This window comes from Lepidochelys olivacea (assembly GCF_965140295.1).
Source record: "Lepidochelys olivacea isolate rLepOli2 genome assembly, chromosome: 6".
NCBI classification, from domain to species: Eukaryota; Metazoa; Chordata; order Testudines; family Cheloniidae; genus Lepidochelys; species Lepidochelys olivacea.
In genome coordinates, this window is record NC_140416.1 from 98,283,457 (window position 1) to 98,304,245 (window position 20,789).

General features: G+C 45.0%; 1 protein-coding gene across 2 annotated transcripts in view; it reads left to right on the forward strand.

Moving 5' to 3' along the window:
- Positions 1–20,789, forward strand: part of DGLUCY (D-glutamate cyclase) — a 104,343-nt gene that overhangs the window by 43,770 nt on the left and 39,784 nt on the right. For both annotated transcript variants that reach the window (XM_084632777.1, XM_084632776.1), the window contains exons 7-10: positions 2,117–2,314; positions 9,397–9,657; positions 10,240–10,339; positions 12,645–12,793. In XM_084632777.1, the coding sequence (XP_084488903.1) occupies positions 2,117–2,314; positions 9,397–9,657; positions 10,240–10,339; positions 12,645–12,793 (708 nt within the window). The remainder of the gene's footprint in view (positions 1–2,116; positions 2,315–9,396; positions 9,658–10,239; positions 10,340–12,644; positions 12,794–20,789) is intronic.

Consider the following 20,789-nt stretch of genomic DNA (forward strand, 5'->3'; position numbering starts at 1 on the left):
TTTGTAATCTTAGATGCTTAGTTCAGGTATGGCTTTAGGAGATGTATTTTTCTTGCCCTGGTTCCTCGCTGTCCTGGAGAGAACACAAAGAAACACAAAACAAAACCTTTCCCCCACCGATTTGAAAGTATCTTCTCCTCTTATTGGTCCTTTTGGTCAGGTGCCAACCAAGTTATCTGAGCTTCTTAACTCTTTACAGGTAAAGGAGGGATTTTATGCTACCCTTAGCTGTATGTTTATGACAGCTGGTAAGTGAAAAATTCTGGTTAACTAAGAGGGTGGGAGTGGGGGCACTCAGGGCGCAGGCTCTGGGAAGGAGTGTGGGGCAGGGGGTTGGGGTGCATGGGGAAGTGCAGGGTGCCAAATCTGGAAGCACCCAATCTGCAAGCAGCGACCGGTCCCTGCGGCCCCTCGGCTGAGGTGCGGCTGGCGGCTCTGCACACACTGCCCCCATCCACACACACTACCCCGGCAGCTTCCATTGGCCGCAGTTCCCAGCCAATGGGAGCTGCGGAGCCTGTGCTGGGGCGGGGGCAGCATGCGTAGAACCGTTTAGCTTCTAAGGGCAGCAGGGACTGGTCGCTGCTTGCGAGGAGCCACCCAAGGTGAGCGCCCCCCCAGATCCAGCACCCCACATCCCCTCCCACATCCAAACTCCCTCCCAGAGCCCTCGCCCCAACCCCACACCCTCAAACTCCCTCCAAGAGCCTGTGCCTCGCATCCCCCCCAGCCCTGCACACACACACACCCCGCACTCCGAACCCCTCGTGGCCATTCCTCCGCCTAGGAGCAACAGGAACATGTTGCCGCTTCTGGGGAGCCACATAGGGAGCCTGCCGGCCTCACACCAACCGGGACTATAAAGCAGACTTTCTAATAAGATTAGAAATGGCAGTGTATAGAGCTTTCTGGTTGGTACAGGGCCGGATAACACAGCTTTTACTGTACTTTAAAACCATAATTTTACACTACTGTGAAAATTTAACTCAATAACAACAACAAAATGCTTAAAAATAAACATCTGTATTCCCTGTCAAAATTATTTTAAAAATCTAATTTTGCCAAGCCTACTTATTTTACAATATAAAATAAAATCAACTGAAACAAAACATTCTGATTTTCTCAAAAAAATCCATTTTGACAGATCCAAAAAAAAAATTTTCCTGAATTTTCTTTCACAGAGAATTTCAAAAATTTGGCGGTTTGTTCCAAATCACAACAAAAACAAACTTCAGGATTCTTTGTGAAACAGCATTTCCATTCTCCACACAGCTCTGCACTGCACCTTATGCAGACATTTATATTTAATGCAAAGTGAGGGCACAGTGGATGTGAAATGATTGCAAACCTAAGTGGCAGTGTTTTACATTGTGTCTAAATGACTACACATTATTTTTTTAATGCTTCTGCAAAGTGAGTTTAGTAACATGGACTAGAGCAGTGCTTACAGAAGGTAGGCTGCCTCTCACACACATTTACTATACATTAAATTCACATATACTAAAGAAAGGCAATGTTGTTTAGTGTTTGTTCTGCAGAACTGCGTGACTGATTATATTTTAATCCCAGCTGTACCACTGACTCATTGTATGACTGTAGACAAGTCACTTGTACCTAAATTGACAAAACTATCATGATTTAGGGTGCCCCACTTGAGACATCTAAGACCTGATTTTCAGATTAACTCCATTGGGAGCTGCAAGTTCTCAGTGCCTCCAAAATCAGGTTCTAGATCGCTCAAGTTGGGTAACAAAAGTGGGGACACTTCTGAAAATAAAAGCCTGATCATCTAAATATGTTTTCTTATAGTCTTAAGTGAAAATGCATTCGGCTGATCCATAAGCCTACCTTTCTTTCCTCCAGACACGTGCACGTGTGTGTGCGTGTGTACACACACATACACACACACACAAACGTACAATGTTACCTATGTATATATTTGATAAGCTCTCTTCACATGTCACTTGTCGTAGATTGTAGGCTTTTTGGGGTAGGGACCATGTATATGTTTTAGGATGCAACTTTTCTATTATTCTTATCGTTCTGGTGCTTTATCAATAATATTTATTTGTTATTGGTATAGCATATTGAGTTGAAGTTTTTCCATCTATTGTAGAGTCTCCTCTGGCTTTTACACATTCTCCTGGCTGCATGTTTGTTACTGACCTGAAGAATGAGGATGCTGCAGTTCATAACTCTAAAGAAATCCCGAAGGTCCACTGCATTTCTCAAAATCCTTTGCATTATAGCATTGCATCAGAAACAGCTGTACAAAAGATAAGAGAACTAGAAAGCCTAATTGGAGTTGATCCAGGTAAAAAAAAAATTTTTTTCTTGAGTTATTGAAGAATTAATAATTCTGGAAACATAGGATTTGTCTTACTAAATTAGTATGATCCATTCCATTCATTTAGATATTGCACAGTTGACGTTAAATAGTAAACATTTAAAGGTAATTCCAAATGTTACAAAGAATTCCAATGTTAGATTATTCTGATTGAACATTGTTAATTCTTCCCTTCCACCTTACCAAATGGACTACTTTGGGACAGCCTAAGGTACTGGTTTGCACCGGATAAAGGGAGGCATCAATTCAGTTCCCATTCCTGGTCTCATTTTCAGACTCTGAGTTCTAGACAGTCAGGCCTGGTGGTTAAAGCAGTGTCCGAGAACAGATATCAAGGGTTAAAGCTGGAAGTAGAGTTGGGACCAGGCCGAGGGCAGCACTGAAACTGGGGTCCAGGAACAAACCATGAGTAAGAACTGGGGTCAGAGTCCATAGATATGTCAACTCAGGATCGTAGTCAGAATTTGGAAGCAAGATGAAGTCGAAGCTGGGCTGGAGCCAGTCCAAGGGTCTGGGAGTCAGGAGCTGGGTGCAGGGCTGGAGCAGGTCAGGACCGGGGCTGGAGCAGGCTAGAACAAGGCTGGGGCAGGAACAGGGATAGTATCAAGGGAAGGCTGGAAGCATAAGGAATCTGTAACACCCTGAAGCAGCAGGAAGATTCCTAGCCAAATGGTGCTGTTGCACAGACCAAGTTGTGGCTCTGGTGGGGAGTGTGAAATACCTATGCCTGGGAGTCATCTGCCCCTGCCCTGGGTAGGCTGTTGCATCATGCCTGAGAGATGAGTCACGGCAGGCTCTGCTGGAGGGGTGAGTCATAGCTGAGTGAGCAGCCCTGGTCCAGCTGAGGGGTTGCCTTACACTCATTTTCATGCTATCTTGTACTGCTGACCATCACTGAAAACAGTAGGCCGATTGCACCTGGCTGCTGCAAGGTGATGTGAGAACTAGCTTGTGGCTCTCCACAGGAAGAAATCTAGTTACTGTATATAAATAGGGCCCTACCAGTGCTTAATTTGTAATGAAAGAGGAGCTGGGGCTCAAGCAATTAGGTGCCGGGGCTCAAGCAATTATTTACTTTCATAACGGACTTGGCAAGGTTTACCGGGCTCAGTCCTGGCAAGTCCTGGCACAAATTTAGCACTGGGCCATACCAAATTCATAGTCCCTTTTGGTAAATGTCATGGTCATAGGATTTAATGAAATTTCATGGTTTCAAATATTTAAATCTGAAATGTCATGGTGTTGTAACCATGGGAGTCCCAATTCAAAAGGGGGTTGTGTGTGGGTGGGGGGGTGGCAAGTTTTTGAAGGGTGGTCACAGTATTGGCACCCTTACTTCTGCACTGCTGCTGACAGCAATGCTGCCTTCACAGCTGGGTGCCCAGCCAGCAGCTGCCACTCTCCAGCATCCAGCTCTCAAGGCAGCAGTACAGAAGTAAGGGTGGCAATACTATATCATGCCACCCTTGCTTTTTGTGCTGCTGTTGGCAGTAGTGCTGCCTTCAGAGTTGGGCTCCTAGCCAACAGCCGCTGCTCTCCAGCTGCCCAGTTCTGAAGGCAGCGCTGCTGTCAGCAGTACTGCAGAAGTAAGAATGGCAATACTGCAACCCCCCCTACAATGGCCAGATTTCATGAAGGAGACCAGATTTCATGGTCCATGATGCATTTTTCGTGGCTGTGAATTTGGTAGGGCCCTATATATAAATGAATACTAGTAGGAATTGCTAGTACATGAACTGCAGAGCTGCTAAACATACTGGCATCAGCCCTGGAATAATTCCCTATGTGAGATGATGGTGACAAGGGGTACTGCATCCTTTAACAGCTTTTCAGTACCATTTCACTCCTTCATATATAAAGTGTGCTGGGGATTTTATTTGTCTATGTACTTTTAAACACTGACTTCTTTGTTTGGTCCTGCTTTGAGCAGGGGGTTGGACTAGATGACCTTCTGGGGTCCCTTCCAATCCTGATATTCTATGATTCTTCTGAATTGAATAATATCTTGCTTTGCTTAAATGTGCATGTACAACAAGTTTGGGGAAGGCAATATGCTAAGATCAGGTATTGTATATCTTTCCTGTTCAGTACTTCAGCTTACCTTTCTGCTGTAGCACAGACCAGAGTTTAGTTTTTTCAGGGCTTATACAGAATTTAATTTCTGATAGAAGGAGAATGACACAAACTCTAAAGGAAAATTTATGAACTAAATATCTATCTATGAATGCATAACAGTTTACCTATAACCCTTGAAGTAACTGTGAACAATGTCAACAACTCTTTTAAGGGTTTTTCCCCAAGTTTTAGTACTGATTACTTTTGCAAGTCTCAGTGCAAAATATAATTATGTACACATACATACATACATACACTCTTCTGGGGTTCTTTTCTGGGAGATTTTACCCCTCTCAGTCTCTGTAGAATGGTGTCCAAACCCTCTGTAGAGCATGCAAGCAAGCTCCTTGAAGTCTGGGAAACAAGTGATAGTCCCACAGTCTCCTTAAAACTTCCTTTGAGTCTCCAAAACAACAGTCTGCAATTTGCACAGCCTGCAACAATTTTAGTTGCCTCCTTCTTCTCCAAATCTGGCAATCAGTTTGACCCTGAGCACGTGGAATACAGATAGGGACCACACATCTTGAATAACTTCCAGTAACAGCAAGTAACCTCCATTTCCTCCTGGTAGCCTAGAAGGGAGGGAATATGGCAAGTACAGGGGATGAGTGTGTGTTCTTTCCCTAGCATGGAAGCCAAAAATGCAGGTCTAGGGTGCGGTTAGTGTAAATCATGGGGATAGTGCCTCGAATGTGCTCTGTACTGGCTCAACAACACATATCCGATACATCCCTGCCCCATACAGATTAAATAAGCAAGATATACAAACAGGAAAATTCCATCTGATTTTCTGTCTCTTGTGTGAGAACAAAACACACTCATTGCATTATCCCTGTGTGGTATGTTGGGCTTAGCTGATGGGCTCCAGTTGGTCCCTCTCTCGCCACCCTCCCTGCATGTATGGACTGAGGATGCTTGTGCACTGTTAGACCTATAGAAACAAATTACATGATTATAACAAGAATGCTAACATCCCCCAGGTATTGACTGTGCTCCCCTTTTATCACTGTGCCTCCCAGTGACAGCGACAGGAGAGACATCAATGGAAATGTGGTGCCATCCCCCTCGTGACACCCTCTTAAAATTGCTCCTGTTTACAGACATTGCTGCATTTGAGCTGATTTCTCTCCTCAAGCCAATAGTGTGATTTTTATCAGGCCAACAACTCTCATCAGAACAAAGTCCTTATCATTCTATTTACACTCACTGTGTCTGCTTCCTGGTAGGGCAAGTTTGATGAAGTAACAGGCCATGGCACCAGAAACACCCACCTACCCAGGACTGTATTCATTGCAGAATTATTGTGGGCCAATATGCATTATTGAAAAAGGAAAAATGGTTCCCAAGAACTGGGAGGGTCAATGGAACGTTGTCACCTCCACATCTGGGTCTTTGCTTTGTCTCATTTTCTAGGTTTATCTTCCTCAGTCCCTGCCCACATCTTTCATTTTCTTCCCAGCTTCCTTACCTTTACTTATCATAGACCCGTCTCTCATCAAAACTCCTAGCCCACAACACTACTGAATTGAGCAGACATTTTGAATCCAAACCAGGATCTGTTTCCAAATTTCCCCAACAGCTCCCTCTTTATAAAGAGCTGAGCAAAACTACAGTAACTCCTCGCTTAACGTTGTAGTTCTGTTCCTGAAAAATGTGACTTTAAGTAAAACAATGTTAAGCGAATCCAATTTCCCCATAAGAATTAATGTAAATAGGGGGGGTTAAGTTCCAGGGAAATGTTTGAAGTGGTGAAGTCCGAGGATGGAAGAGGGTGGGATATTTCCCAGGGGATGCCTTACTGCTAAATGATGAACTAGCAATTGTCTGAGCCATCAAGGGTTAACTCGTTGTTAATGTAGCTTCACACTCTACAAGGCAGCATGAATGGAGGGAGGGGAGACAGCATGGCAGTCAGAGACACACACCCTGTGTGTGAGAGAGAGATGCACATTGCTCCTTTAAGTACCTGACCCCACTCTTAAGTACACTGCCTTTTTAAATTAACCAGCAAGCTGAGATGGCAGCTGCTGCCAGGAAGCTCCCTCCGTCCTGAGCCCTGTCGTGTGTGTGTCTCCTGTTCTATGGAAGATGGGATAAGCGGGGTGCAGGAGCAGGGTGACGCCCTGACATGAGCCCTCCTCTTCTCCCCCCACCCCTTCCTGCACAGCAAGCAGGAGACTCTGGAGAGCAGCTCCAAGGCAGAGGGCAGGAGCAGCACATGGCAGTGTGGGAAGCGACAGCTGAACTGCCAGCAATTGATAGCCTGCTGGGCGGCTGCCACACAGGAAACTTAGGGGAACGGGGAGCTGATAGGGGGTCGACCCTGGTTCCAAGCCCCTATCAGCTAGCTGCAGCGGGCTGCTCTTCCTGCAAGAAGGGGACACAGCAGGCAGCTGCCAAACAACGTTATAAGGGAGCATTGCACAGCTTTAAACAAGCATATTCGCTAATTGATCAGCAACATAACAACGTTAACTGGGGCGACTTTAAGTGAGGACTCACTGTACCTGAGCCAGCCCTTCTATCCTTTGGGGTGAAAGAAATCTGAATCCACATCTGAATATTGCACCTTAGCCCCGTCACCAACAATGACTCACCCCTTATGGTGGATCAGGGACTCCTTCCAACCTCTTCTTTCCTCTCCCCCTCTGAGTTGCAGATTGGACAATTGTCTCCATAAACCCCCAAGTCCATGCCACTGCACTTACCTAATGGGAGGTGATGTGCTTTTCTGACCATCTGCATTCCTTTTCTCTTTCACGTCTCTGTATCAGTAGTGCTAGGGCTGCAGAAAAGGTTATTGGCTGCTCCTCTCCTTCAACCAGACTGACAGTGCAGAACAGGGATTGGTCCTGACACAACCTACTGGATAGATGAGGTCATCAGCATTCTGATATCCAGTCAGAGGCAGATTAAGCTATTGTGGGGCCCAGGGCTGGAACAAGTTGGGGCCCCTCCCCACTCCTTCTGCCTACAATCCCCCCCCCCACACACACACACACTCCTGGCAGGGAAATGGGGTTGGGGCGCGGGGGCTTGTCCCGCCTCGCTCCCCCACCCGGCACTCCTGCCGGGGAGCTGGGTTGGGGTGCGGGAGCTTGTCCCACTCCAGCTTGTCCCAGTCGGCACTCCTACAGGGCAGTGGGGTTGGGGTACAGGGGCTTCCCCTGCCGGCCCCGTGTTCCTGCCAGGGAGCAGGGTCGGGGCAAGGGGGCTTGCCCCACTCCTTGGCAGGAGCAGCAGGTGGAGCAGGGCAAGCCTCTGTGCCTCAACACCACTCCCAGGCAGGAGCTCCGGGTGGGTGGAATGGGTTGGGATGTGGGGGCACACATTTTTCCGGGGCGCTGGCCCCATTTGGCCCAGTGGCAAATCTGACCAAAGAAATCACTGCATTTTCACTGACCACACACTCATAGTTCCAGTCCCACTCCCTCTTCCCAGATAGCTCCAAGCAACATGGGGCTCAATCTGACTGTTATTATTTAACATTCATCGTGCAGTATGGCCTAAAGGCCATAGTCAGGTTGGTCTCTGTTGTGCTAGGCCTGGTATTCCATTTTCTTCCAGGGGATTGAGTTTCTTACACTGGACTCACAGCCTGTTAATTGCACACTCTCCCTCAAGCCCCATCCCTCAATACCTCAACCAGTTCAGAAAGAATTACTGATTTGGCCATTATTCAATAAATCTATGATGAAGAAACAGGTTAGAGCAAACAGGTTTGGACAAGTTCAAATGATATTGTCCCTTTCCCATTTAGGAGACAGCCCCTAGCCACAGTGTGAAATGCCCACTTACAAATCGATTGCCCTGCCTTGTCCTGCTGCAGTTTTTCAGTGTGTACTTGTGAGCGCATGCATGAGCCTGCGTTTAAATGTATATCTATGCATTTGGACATGGATTGTGCTTGATCTTGTTTGTGTAAAATGACTGGGGTCTGGATCTACTCAACCTGACTTTGTTCTTTACAGAACAACTTTGGGCCAAGACGCCTGAATTATTGAAAAGGGAAAAGTGGCTCCTGAATGGGAGGATCAATGAGCAAAATCCCTTCTGCCCCAGAGTCTCTCTTGTCATATTTTCTAGGTTTATCTTCTGCATTCCCTTCCCACATCTCATATTTTTTTCTCATTTCACATCACTTACCAAAACTCCTGCCCCCAACACTTCTGAATTTAGCACTGATTTTGAATATGAGCGTGGATCTGCTTCTAAATTTATCCACTCACTCAGTATTTATAATGAGCAGAACCAATACCCATTGGCTTCTTCTCTATAAAAAATTGAAATGAAGCCCTCATCCATTTGGGGTTTCAGAAATCTGAATCAAATCTGCAGTTCAGCTTAGTCCGGGCTGAGGGAGGCTTCCCAACCTCTCCTTTTTTGTAAAGGGACCACTAGGTACAACAAAAATAACACTCTACTCCCAGGACTACAGGCTAGAAACCTGCTGCTTTATTCAAATGCATCTCAAACAAATTTAGTTTGTGGGGGTATGGAACTCCCAGTGACAAACATGATGTAGGCAGAGGTAGAGCACGGCTCCATTCCCTAATATTTTGGGTAACTCATTTACCCAACAATGACCACTTTATGACATCCTTCACAAGCGCACACATCAGTAGTGATCCCAGTAGCGCTGCAGAATGGACAATAGTCTTCACAACCTTCTATAAATTCATTCAGGAGACTCGCTGCACTTACCTAGTGGGAGATGATGTGCTTTGCTGATGGTCTCCATTCCCCTAATCTGTCACTATCTCTGGATCAATAGGGATAGAGCCTGGCAAAGGGTTGTTGGCTGCTCTTCTCGTCCCTGCCAGGCACTTTGACAGTGGTGGACAGGGATTCGTCCTGACAGAACCTCTTGGAGGTATTAATATGCTAAAAATCTAGCACCGTCTTTAAAAAAGAAAATTGTTTTTGATTTTTAGGAGACCGGGGAGTGAAACATTTGCGCTGCCAGGATGAGCTGCTAAAGACTTGCCTCTCCCTTTCACATGCCCGATCAGTGCTGATAACCACTGGATTTCCTACTCACTTCAACCATGAGCCACCTGAAGAGAATGATGGACCTCCAGGAGCCATTGCTATGGCAGCCATGTTGCAGAGCTTGGAGAAACATGTTGTTATAGTAACAGACCAGAGAGCCATGAATTTGAATAAAAAGATTATTGAAGATGCTGTTCAGCAAGGTAAAACATGCAGTTAGGCAACAAAGACTGTTAGCTTTTCAGTTTTAATTTGCTAATCTGGTTCAAGATCTATTTCAGTGCAATCTCTAAATTAGATCAGGCCTTCAAGAAGTGCTCTAACATATAGACAAAAAGGGCCAGATCCTCACCTGGCTAAATCAGCATAGCTCCATTGACTTCACTGGAACTATACTGATTTATACCAATTGAGCATCTAGTTCGTAATCTTTTGAAATCCATCTAGAATCTTTCTTCCTATTACCACTGCATTTTGAAATTTAGTGTATCATCAAAAAGGAGGAGGTGAGAAGAGAGCTTATTTTTAAAGTGTCTTCATCCCTGCACATCATCTCACTTTTGTCGGTCCAGATAATGTCTCTGGACTCTGGCTTGTAGCTCTGATTGTGCAAAAGCTAAGGATGGGCAACTAGTGCAGTATTTCCAGCTGGGAAATATTGTCTTATACAATCATATGTTTGCAAGAATCACCTTACAGTTCTAACTGTTCTGTTCTTTTAAAATCCAAGCTAAGCACACAAAAAATGACCTATGGAATCCATTTTGTATTTTTGTTTGCTCTAGGGGTACTGAAGACACCAGTGCCTCTATTGAGTTATCAGAGAGATGCTGCAGAGTCTGCTTTGATGTTTTTGTGTGAGAATGGGAATCTTGAAAGACCCAGGTATGTGTACTAAGTTCCTGAAAATAGTAGCAAGGAGGCTATGCAAAGTCATAGTGAAAGGAACGGCTCTGTTCACAGAAGATATAATGATTGCAAGCAAAGCTTTGAAGTATGAAGTATCTGCCAATCAAATTGTTTTGTTCCTCTTTTTAAATGACTATGTTTTTATAAAATATATATTAAGTAAATATTACAATAGCAGTTGAAGGTCTGAAATTAAAGGAAGAAAATTCTGAGTCAAACACTCCACTCTGCTGTAGTATTGCAGTGCATGTGAAATACAGGATCCCACATTATTCTGAGACCTCTGCAATCCTAATGCACAACAGGAAATGGGGAAGGAAGTACATTACTTTGCACTTATATGGCACCTTTCAGATGAAAATCTTAAAGAGCTCTACAAACATTCATTAACTTACTTTACACCTGTGAAATGCTGTGTACATGTGTACAAATGCTGTGTACAAATGTACATCATTATACCCATCTTATCAATGGGAAAAGTAGGCCACAGAGAGATTAAAGGTCTTTCCAAAGACTATACAAAGTCCAGTGGCAGAGTCAGGAATAGAATCCTGGAGTCCGGGACTGTAGTCCACTTTCATCCATGTTCAAATCTTTGATGATCCATTTTATTCCAGTATGGAAGATCCTCCTATCTGTTTTTAATAGTCTGAAAAAGATCCTCATTGTCTTTAGACACCCCAGCCAAAATTTTTGAAAAGTGCATGTATTTCTGAAAACTCATTCAAACTATGTAAGTGCAAACTCTGATGTGCACGAAAACCCCGATTTGAACATGCATATATTTAGGGTTTGTATACATGCATTGGAGTTTGCACTAAAATGTCCATACATTGAATATGTGGCCAGCAACTTACCCTTCCTTTTAATGGACTTACTTGGGGGGGGGAGGTGATCTTGAAGTTTCTCTGTGTAGAGGTGTATAATAAAGTTAGCAGCCAATTCTCTTTAATAAGGGCTTATCATCTAAATATATGCATCTTCAGTTCATTCAATTTCCCTTTCTTTCTATGGGTCAATAAAAAATGTAATTTCAATAACACCCTGTTTTTCATTTACACTAGGCTCAAGAGGATGCTTTTATAATTGAACATAAATCAGCTACAGCTGATTTGTACCTCAATAGATCACATAATCCTAGGAGGCTAAACTGAATATTTTTTCATGTTGGAAACTCAATTGCACAAGGAGAAATACGATCACAGTGTGTATTAGTCGATATCATAAAACCACTTAGTAACTTGGGACAATTGGTAGCCTCTATTCAGTAGAACTGGAGTAGTAGGGTGTTGCACATTAGGCTTGAGGTATATTGGCAGAGCTCTGGGGCGAAAATCCTAAACAGGGACTGCCTAAAACAGAGCCTACCTGCATGCTTCCCATCCACATTTACAAGCACCAAATTTGTCAAAAATCTTAAACAAAAGAAACCAAATAAATGGGTAACTTACAAGCAATATAGTACTTTAAATAGGAAATTATGAATAATAAACTGGACTTGCCAATATCCCTATGTGAGGTGCTACCTACTTTTTAACTGAGGCACAGAGAGGCTAAAGCCCAGATCCATAAAGGTATTTAGGTCCTAACTCCCATGGATATAAATAGGAGTTAGGTACCTAAATATCTCTGAGGATCTAGGCTCTAAAGTGGTTCACCCAGTCCTCCACTGGGTGGAGAAGGATTTCAACTCTCTCTCCATTCATTGCTGGCAGTTTGAAGGGGCTGCATTAAAGCTACCAAGAAAACAAACCAAATATTGAAAACAAAATGTATAGGCCCAAACTCAAGAGTGAGATAAACGGCGCTGTAAATTACATGTTGGGTATAAGTTGGTGGGAAAATAGATGTACAGCAAGTGGTCCAATCTGGCATTCAGAGGCTTTGCAAAATGAGTGTAACTTGCACCTAAGAAGACAGAAGTGAAGCATGTGGCTGGTTAGCTCAGTTGGTTAGAGCGTGGTGCTAATAACGCCAAGGTCGCAAGTTTGATCCCCGTACGGGCCACCGTGCAACATTTTACACGGGGGAGGGATAGCTCAGTGGTTTGAGCATTGGCCTGCTAAACCCACGGTTGTAAGTTCAATCCTTGAGGAGGCCATTTAGGGATCTGAGTCAAAAATTGGGGATTGGTCCTGCTTTGAGCAGGGGTTGGACTAGATATCTCCTAAGGTCCCTTCCAACCCCGATATTCTATTCTAAAAGCAACTGACAGAAAAATGTAAGATCTAAGTTTCGCAATTCGCCCCATTAACTAATTTATCACCTTGTCTCTGACTAGATTTGATCATCTGATAGCAATAGAACGTGCAGGGATGGCTGCTGATGGCAATTATTACAATGCAAGGAAAGTCAATATTAAGCATCTAGTGGATCCCATCGATGAACTGTTTCTAGCTGCACATACCATCCCTGGAGTCACAACAACAGGTAAGTGTGAGACTGTGGCATCTCCTCAATGATGAGAGAAAGGCAAAACATAGAAAAGGAAGGGAGGATAAAATAGCAGCCAGCTTCCAAAAGACTACTTCGGGACTGCCACTGTTTGTCTCTGCCAAATTGAAAGGACCAGCTAGCCAAAGGCGGCATGCGAGCTGATTTTCAGTGGCACTCATGCTGCCCGGGCCCTGGCCACGAGTCCGGGGGGCTCAGCATTTTAATTAATTTTAGATGACGCTTCTTAAACATTTTAAATACCTTATTTACTTTACATACAACAATAGTTTAGTTATATATTAAAGACTCATAGAAAGAGACCTTCTAAAAATGCTAAAATGTATTACTGGCACGCAAAACCTTAAATGAGAGTGAATAAATGAAGACTTGGCACACCACTTCTGAAAGGTTGCCGACCCCGGCATACTCTCTACTCAAGTATCTGAGCCACTAACGAAAATAGGATTGACCCCTGTGAGACCACCCTAGATATGACCTCCTGTTTTGACAGTGAACCGTTGGTAACTACTTGTTGAGTATGGTCTTTCAACCAGTTTTGCACCCACTTTACAGTAATTTCATCTAGGGACCACATTTTCCTAGTTTGCTTATGAGAATGTGGGACTCTGTCTAAAGCCTTACTAAAAATCAAGATATATCAAGTCTACAGTCTCCTCCCTATCCACTAAGCTAGTAACCCTTTCAGAGAAGGAAATGACCTGGCATGATTTCTTCTTGACAAATCCTTGTTGCCTATTCCTTGTAATCTTATTATCCTCTAAATGGTCACAAACTGATGTTTAAATTTGTTCCAATATCTTTCCAGATATCTTAGTTAGGCTGACTGGTCTATAAACCACCCCCGGTCCTCTTTGTTTCCATTTTTAAAGATAGATACTGTTGTATTAATTTTGATGGAATATATGGGTCCGAAGACTCAAAGATATTAACATGATCCTGAAGCTGTTTAACATTAAACAGTTTTAAACAAGATTCGGGGTTGGATATACAGAGACACAGCCTGCTTAGTACCATGGCAAATACACCATTAAAAATCCTTTATCTTTTATTAAAGATACAGAAAGAAGGAAAAACAGTTAAAGCATTTGAAATGTAAAATATTAAGTATGGCTTTCATTTAACCACAACCCTTGTTCCCTTTCCCTTAGCTGAAGAAAGTTTTTAGAAGGAACTCCCCGTTGTTTGACAGTCTCTTAGATGGTATTAAAGATGGTAACTACTGTTCATTTGGGGAAAAGAGAAGAAGTTAGTTGAGAAGGTCTGGAGCTACTGGTGTCAGTCTTGTTTCTGAAGTCCAGTTCATCTTCGAGGAGTGTCCTTGTGTGTGCTCCACTTTAAGTGTTTTGGTGCCCCTGCGCTGGTAATTGGAGATTTGTAGTAGCCGTGCTCGGTTGGGACACACATGCATCGTCCCTGTCTCATGTTGCCTGAGGTGGTTACATAGCATTGCGTGGCCAACCCCCCACTCAGTTCCTTCTCTACCACCTTTGGCTTTAGTCAGAGCACTTAGCAGCACCTCTTTATTGAACTTAGTTCACACAGTGTTTATTTAGATATAGCCTTCTGTCCTCTGTTTTATTATTTTGTTATTTTTTTTAAAAAAAATTCTCTCAGGATAAGTTTCAATTGTTAGTGACCCCTTAGATTAGAGCTGTTCTCCCCTGAGGGAGAAAGCCCCTCTCAGAGGGGTATGTCCAGATCCCTGGGTTTCAAACACTGCCTGACATTCAGACTTTCGATTCCTATCTCGGATGGGCATTTGCAGTGTGTTCACTGCCTGGGCGAAGCACGTATACCACAGAAGTGTGCACACTATGATAAACTGAGAGCCCACACCAGGAAAGCCAGAGAATTACAACTAAAACTCCTTATGATGGAGAAATCCCTGCACACAGAGTCAGAACCTGAAGCACAGACTCCCCCCTGGACAACTGTCTCCCACAATAGCCTCTGATAGAGGCTCTCCCATGGTGTCTCAGGCAAAGGAGCACACTGCTAACTACTGCGACAGGAAGTGACCTATCTTATACAACTCGAAGTAGTACCAGTTCAACACAGGGAAAGTGGTTTTTACTCACATTACTTTCTACCTCAGAAAAAACGGAAGGACGGAAGCTCATTCTCTACTTCAGACAGCTCAACAAATTTATGATTTCCAAATTATCACAATAGCAGCCATAATTCCAGCGCTGGAAAGAGGGGCTTGGTTCTCAGCCCTCGATCTCCAGGACACATATTTTCATATAATGATACAATCCTCACATAGGAAGTTTCTCAGGTTTACCCTCAGAACAGAACATTTCCAATATAGGGTCCTGCCCTTCGGACTATCCATGTCCCCGTGGATCTTCTCAAAAGTCCTTGCGGTGGTCGCGGCTCATCTCGGAAGATAAAGAATTACAATTTTTCCTTATCTCAACAACTGCTTACTGACAGTGCCAACCTAACAAGAGACAATAGAGGCTACACAAAACATGGTAGGTCTGGGACTACAAATAAATATACAAAAATCAACATTGATACCTGTACAAAAACTGGAATTCATTGGAGCCTACCTCAGTTCTCTGAAAGTTACAGCCTCCCTGCCTCCGCAACATTTCACAGCCTTATGCAATCTCATCTTCACAGCAGTGAACAGTCCCCAGATCTTGGCCAAGACTTGCCTAGAATTGCTGGGTCACATGTCAGCAACAACATTTGTCGTCAAACACACCAGGATACATATGCGCTACCTGCATGCTTGGCCCTGTACTGTCTACATCCCAAACAGATATCATTTCCACAAATGCCTCACCATGCCAAAAAAAGTAAAGGTCTCCTTACATTGGTGGACATGACCAACCAATGTTTGCTCAGGGTTCCCTTCGTCCAACACCTTCCAATGATAATAACCACCACGGACGACTCCCTCTTAGGTTGGAGAGAATACCTGAATGCCCACACTGTCCAAGGCCTCTGGTCCTCGGCAGAATCTCTCCTCCACATAAATCTACTGGAGCTATGGGCAGTTCACAATGGGTGTTCCCATTTTCTCCAAATGATCAAGAACAAAACTGTGACGAGTCCCCCTCGGAGTGCAACATGGAACCGGGGTACCACTGAACCCTCTGACTCCCCAGCCTGGGTTCACTCTCACACACTGCTGCTGTGACAAACTGCAGACTGCTCCCGGTCCTACACTCCAACCATCATTCACACAGGCAGGGACACAGCCAGCTGCAGTTACATCCCGACACTCGGGAGCGGGCACATCAAAACAACCGCAGCCTATGCTGCCACCTCCTGTCAGCATAGCACAATTGACAGGTGCACCCATACAGACAACAGCTCCACAGCAGCCAAACCCACCATTACCACATCAATGGCACCAAGACTGTCAGCACCACAACAGTTCTTCCTTCCCAGACCTCACTGTGTCCTCGACACCCGTCTCTCCCATTCTCGGCACTGAGATCACCACAGCACTGTCAGTACCGAGAGCCGCTCCACCGCTCCACTGCCATCTGCTCCCCCATTTTTGAGCGATGACAAGGATGAGGACAAGGGAGAGACATACCTTTGCAAAGCTCTTCCCCTGCCCGCGAAACGATCAAAGGGATGTACTATACACCACATAAGGAGTACTATACGGGGGGCCAAAGAACAGCAGTGGTACGGGCACCCATGAATGGCACCTATGCCCTTCCCTCCACAGTGGCAGTATTGGGCCCCATGGATGGCATATCCCCCACACCACCTCAAACCTCCTAACCACATAGGAAGGGTACATAGCAGTCACTTGGGACCGTCGTACCGGGACCATCTGAGCCCCTTGAAGAGATGACGGGAGAACAGGAAGAAATCTCTGACCAGGATGTTGAACCAACAACCCATTTTTCTCTATCGTCCCTGGACGACACCATCATGCTCCCTCCTCCCAACGTGGGGGATAATTTTAGACATTTCAAGGATCTCTATAGGAGAGTTACAGATTTCCTTGACATCTCACTGGAGAAAGTGCAGGAGACATGCATGACATAAGCTTGTTTACATCTTGCAACCATCAGCATAATCTAAAATCACTTTACCCATGAATGATGCAATCATGGAACCTGTCAAACACATCTGGCAGACCCCTGCAACAATCACTCCAACCTGCAGGAGGTCCAACAGGAAATATGTCCCTGCAAAGGGAAAAGTTTCTTTTTTCACATCCCGCACCAAACTCCCTGGTGGTGGATGCTGTTACTGAAAGGGGCAGACAATCATACCTCAAAAACACACCGTATGACAAAGACTGGAAGAGACTCGACCTCTTTGGCCAAAAAGCTTGTTCCTCACTGATGCTTCATCTTAGAATTGCTAATTACGAAGTGTTATTAGCAAAATATGACCACACAAATTATGGCAAACTATCAGTTTTTATTGAATTTCTCCCTGAGGAGAAAAAAGAGCAATTTGGTGCACTCATTTCCAAGGGCCAACTGATCTCCAGGACAGCACTGCAAGCTGCCCTAGATTCAGTAGCTACAGCTGCATGATTTACAGCCACTGCAGTTGTAATGAGAAGGGCATCCTGGTTGCATCTCTCTGGCTTCCCGAAAGAAGTGCAAGCAACAGTGGAGGACCTGCCCTTCCAAGGGCCCAAACTTTCCGCAGCCAAAACAGATGAGTCTCTGCATGCCCTCAAGGACTCGCGGGTGACTCTGAAGTCCCTGGGTATCTATACTCCTAGGACAAAGAGAAGACAAGGAACAACAAGAAAGACAGCCCACAATGATTCCTGTCCATACCATATGCACAGACACACAGGCAATTGGAGCCACAAGCCCAGAAACAAGACGCCCAAGCAGACAACAACCATCAAATCAATCTACCACGTCTCATCAACCATCTGCCAGGCAGCAAGTTTGAGATGTTGTTCGAGGGCCCCAGACCCTGCAACTTCAAACACTGAGAACTGCTACCATCTCCCAGCCATTCGGAGACGGTTTAACTCCCTACTACCCAGTCTGCCAATCCATCACTACAGACGGATGGGTGGCTGGAGATAATTGAAGTTAAATACTCCATCCCTTTTACTTCCAACTTCCACCCTCCCTCCTCGTCCCTCTTCAGGGACCCCTTTCACAAAGATCTACTGCGTCAGGAGATAATCCACCTCATCCATCTAGGAGCAGTAGAACCGGTATCAACATAATACAGAGGGACGGGTTTCTACTCAAACTACTTCCTCACACATAAAAAAGCAGGAGGATGGAGGCCCATTCTCCCTCTCTGATGGCTCAACAAATTTGTCAGAAACTAACACTTCAAGATAGTGACACTGACCATCATTATCCCAGCGTTAGAAAGAGGGGACTGGCTCTCGGCCCTCGACCTCCAGGATGCATACTTCCACATAACAATTCACCCATCACATCAGAGATTTCTCTGATTCGCCCTCGGACCAGAGCACTTCCAATACAAGATCCTGCCCTTTGGACTGTCCCCTGCTCCCCAAGTCTTCTCACAGGTACTTGGAATAGTTGCTGCACACCTCCGCTAGAGAGGAATCATGATATTTCTGTATCTGGATGACTGCTTACTGAAAGCAGTGAATCGACCAGCGGCAGCAGAGGCTACCCAACAAACAGTAGATCTCTTTACGCAATTAGGTCTCCAAATAAACACACAAAAATTGACCCTCACACCAATACAGGAACTGGAATTCATCAGGGCTTATCTCAGTACACCCAAGGCTTCAGCATCTTTACCAGGCAATGTTTTCTTACTCTAACAAATCTGATCACCATATCACTGAACAGTACCCAGGTAACAGCCAGGACTTGCTTGCAATTAATGGGCCACATGGCCACATCAACCTTTGTCGTCCAACACATGAAGCTACATATACGAATCCTACAAGCTTGGCTCCGTACAGCTTATTCCCCACAAAGGCACAGTATAAACAAACACCTCACAATATCAAGCAAAGTAAAAGACTCACTATCCTGGTGGACACAACCACACAACGTATGCCTAGAAGTGTCTTTCACCCAAACCCCTCCTACATTGACTATTATGACCGATGCATTCCTCATAGGTTGGGGAGTACATCTGAACTTGTGCTCTACTCAGGGTCGTTGGTCCCCAACAGAAGCCCAGCTTCACATAAATCTACTAGAACTAAGAGCCATTCTCAATGCATGCACCAACTTTCTACCCATAATCAGAAACAAGACCATACAAATTCTCTCAGACAATTTAGCACATACGTTCTACATAAACAGACAAGGGGGTGCACACACACACTCCCTGTGTGCAGAGGCCATGCAACTTTGGCACTGGTGCATCCTGCACAACATCCATATTGTAGCACCATGTCTGCCCAGATGTCAAAACTCTATGGCAGATGCACTCAGCAGGAACTTTTCTCAGGACCACGAGTGGGAATTCGACATCAGGGTTCTCCACAACATATTCAGACAGTGGGGATTCCTCACAGTAGACCTCTTTGCAACAGAGCACAACACCAAATGCCCACAGTTTTGCTCCAGGGCCAGAATGGGCCTTCACTCCTTGGGAGACACCTTTCTTGTCAAATGGGACGCTTCCCTCCGATACTCCTTCTGTGCCATTCCCCTAATGGCACGAGTGCTTCACAAGATCAAAGAGGACAAGGCCACAGTAATACTATAGCCCCTACATGGCCTCATCAAACATGGTTCCCCTACATTCTCAGATTGTCAGCGTGCAGACCTCACACCCTTCCTCTCCTACCTCGTCTCCTGTCCCAGGACTCAGGACTAACCCTGCATCCAAACTTGGAGATGCTCCACTTCAAAGTGTGGTTGCTGCATGGCTCCAGGGACCTGAAAATGACATGCTCCAAAGTAGTACAGAATATTTTATTAAATAGTTGCAGACCGACTACCCACCACACATACTTACACAAATGGAGACATTTTGATTCCTGGTGTCACACAAAGCAGACCACATCGGTATCTGCGCCCTTATTTTTTATTCTGGATTACCTGCTTGAACTTAAGAGATCAGACCTCTCTATTAGCTCAGTCGGGGTACATCTCTCAGCCATAGCTGCTTTACACTATAAGATGGATGGCGCATCAATTTTTGCACACCCCACCAAACGTTTTCTGAAAGGCCTCAACAACATACCTTGAAATCCACACTCCCACTCCACCTTGGGACCTCAACTTAGTTCTGCGGGGCACCACCAGACATGCATTCGAACTATTAGCCACTTGCTCACTTCTGCACCTGTCAATGAAGGTGGCCTTTCTAGTTGCCATTACATCCACAAGACGAGTGGGGGAACTAGGGGCCCTCATGGTTGACCCACCCTACACAGTATTTTCCAAAGACAAAATCACTCTCAGACCGCATCCCAAGTTTTTACCTTAGATCACCTCCTCATTCCACCTCAACCAACCCATCTACTTACCATGTTCTATCCTAAGCTACACCTTCAATGTTCCTAGGGCCCGGGCTTTTTACACAGATAGAACAAGGTCATTTCGCAAGTCCCTGAAATTATTCATTTCAATCTTGGAACGATCAAAAGGAGATGCCATATCCAAACAGAGGCTCTCCAAATGGATTTCAGAATGTATCAAACTGTGTTACCAGCAAAAGAATCTGCAACCCCCTCTAGGGATTCCAGAGGGGCAATGTCAACTTCGATAGCTTTTCTGAACAGTGTTCCCATTACAGACATATGTAGAGCTGCGACCTGGGCCTCTGCTCATACATTTACGCAGCACTATGCATTAGAGCAGCAGGCAACATCTGATGCTTTATTCAGACTCATCATATTATCCTCTGCCACGATTTCAACTCCAAAGCCCCTCCCTTCCATTGAAGGGCACTGTTTTGAAGTCACCTAAAGTGGAGCACCCACAGAGACGTCACTCGAAGAAGAAGAAGAGAGGGTTACTCACCTTGTGCAGTAACTGAGGTTCTTCGAGATGTGTCCCCCCTGTGGGTG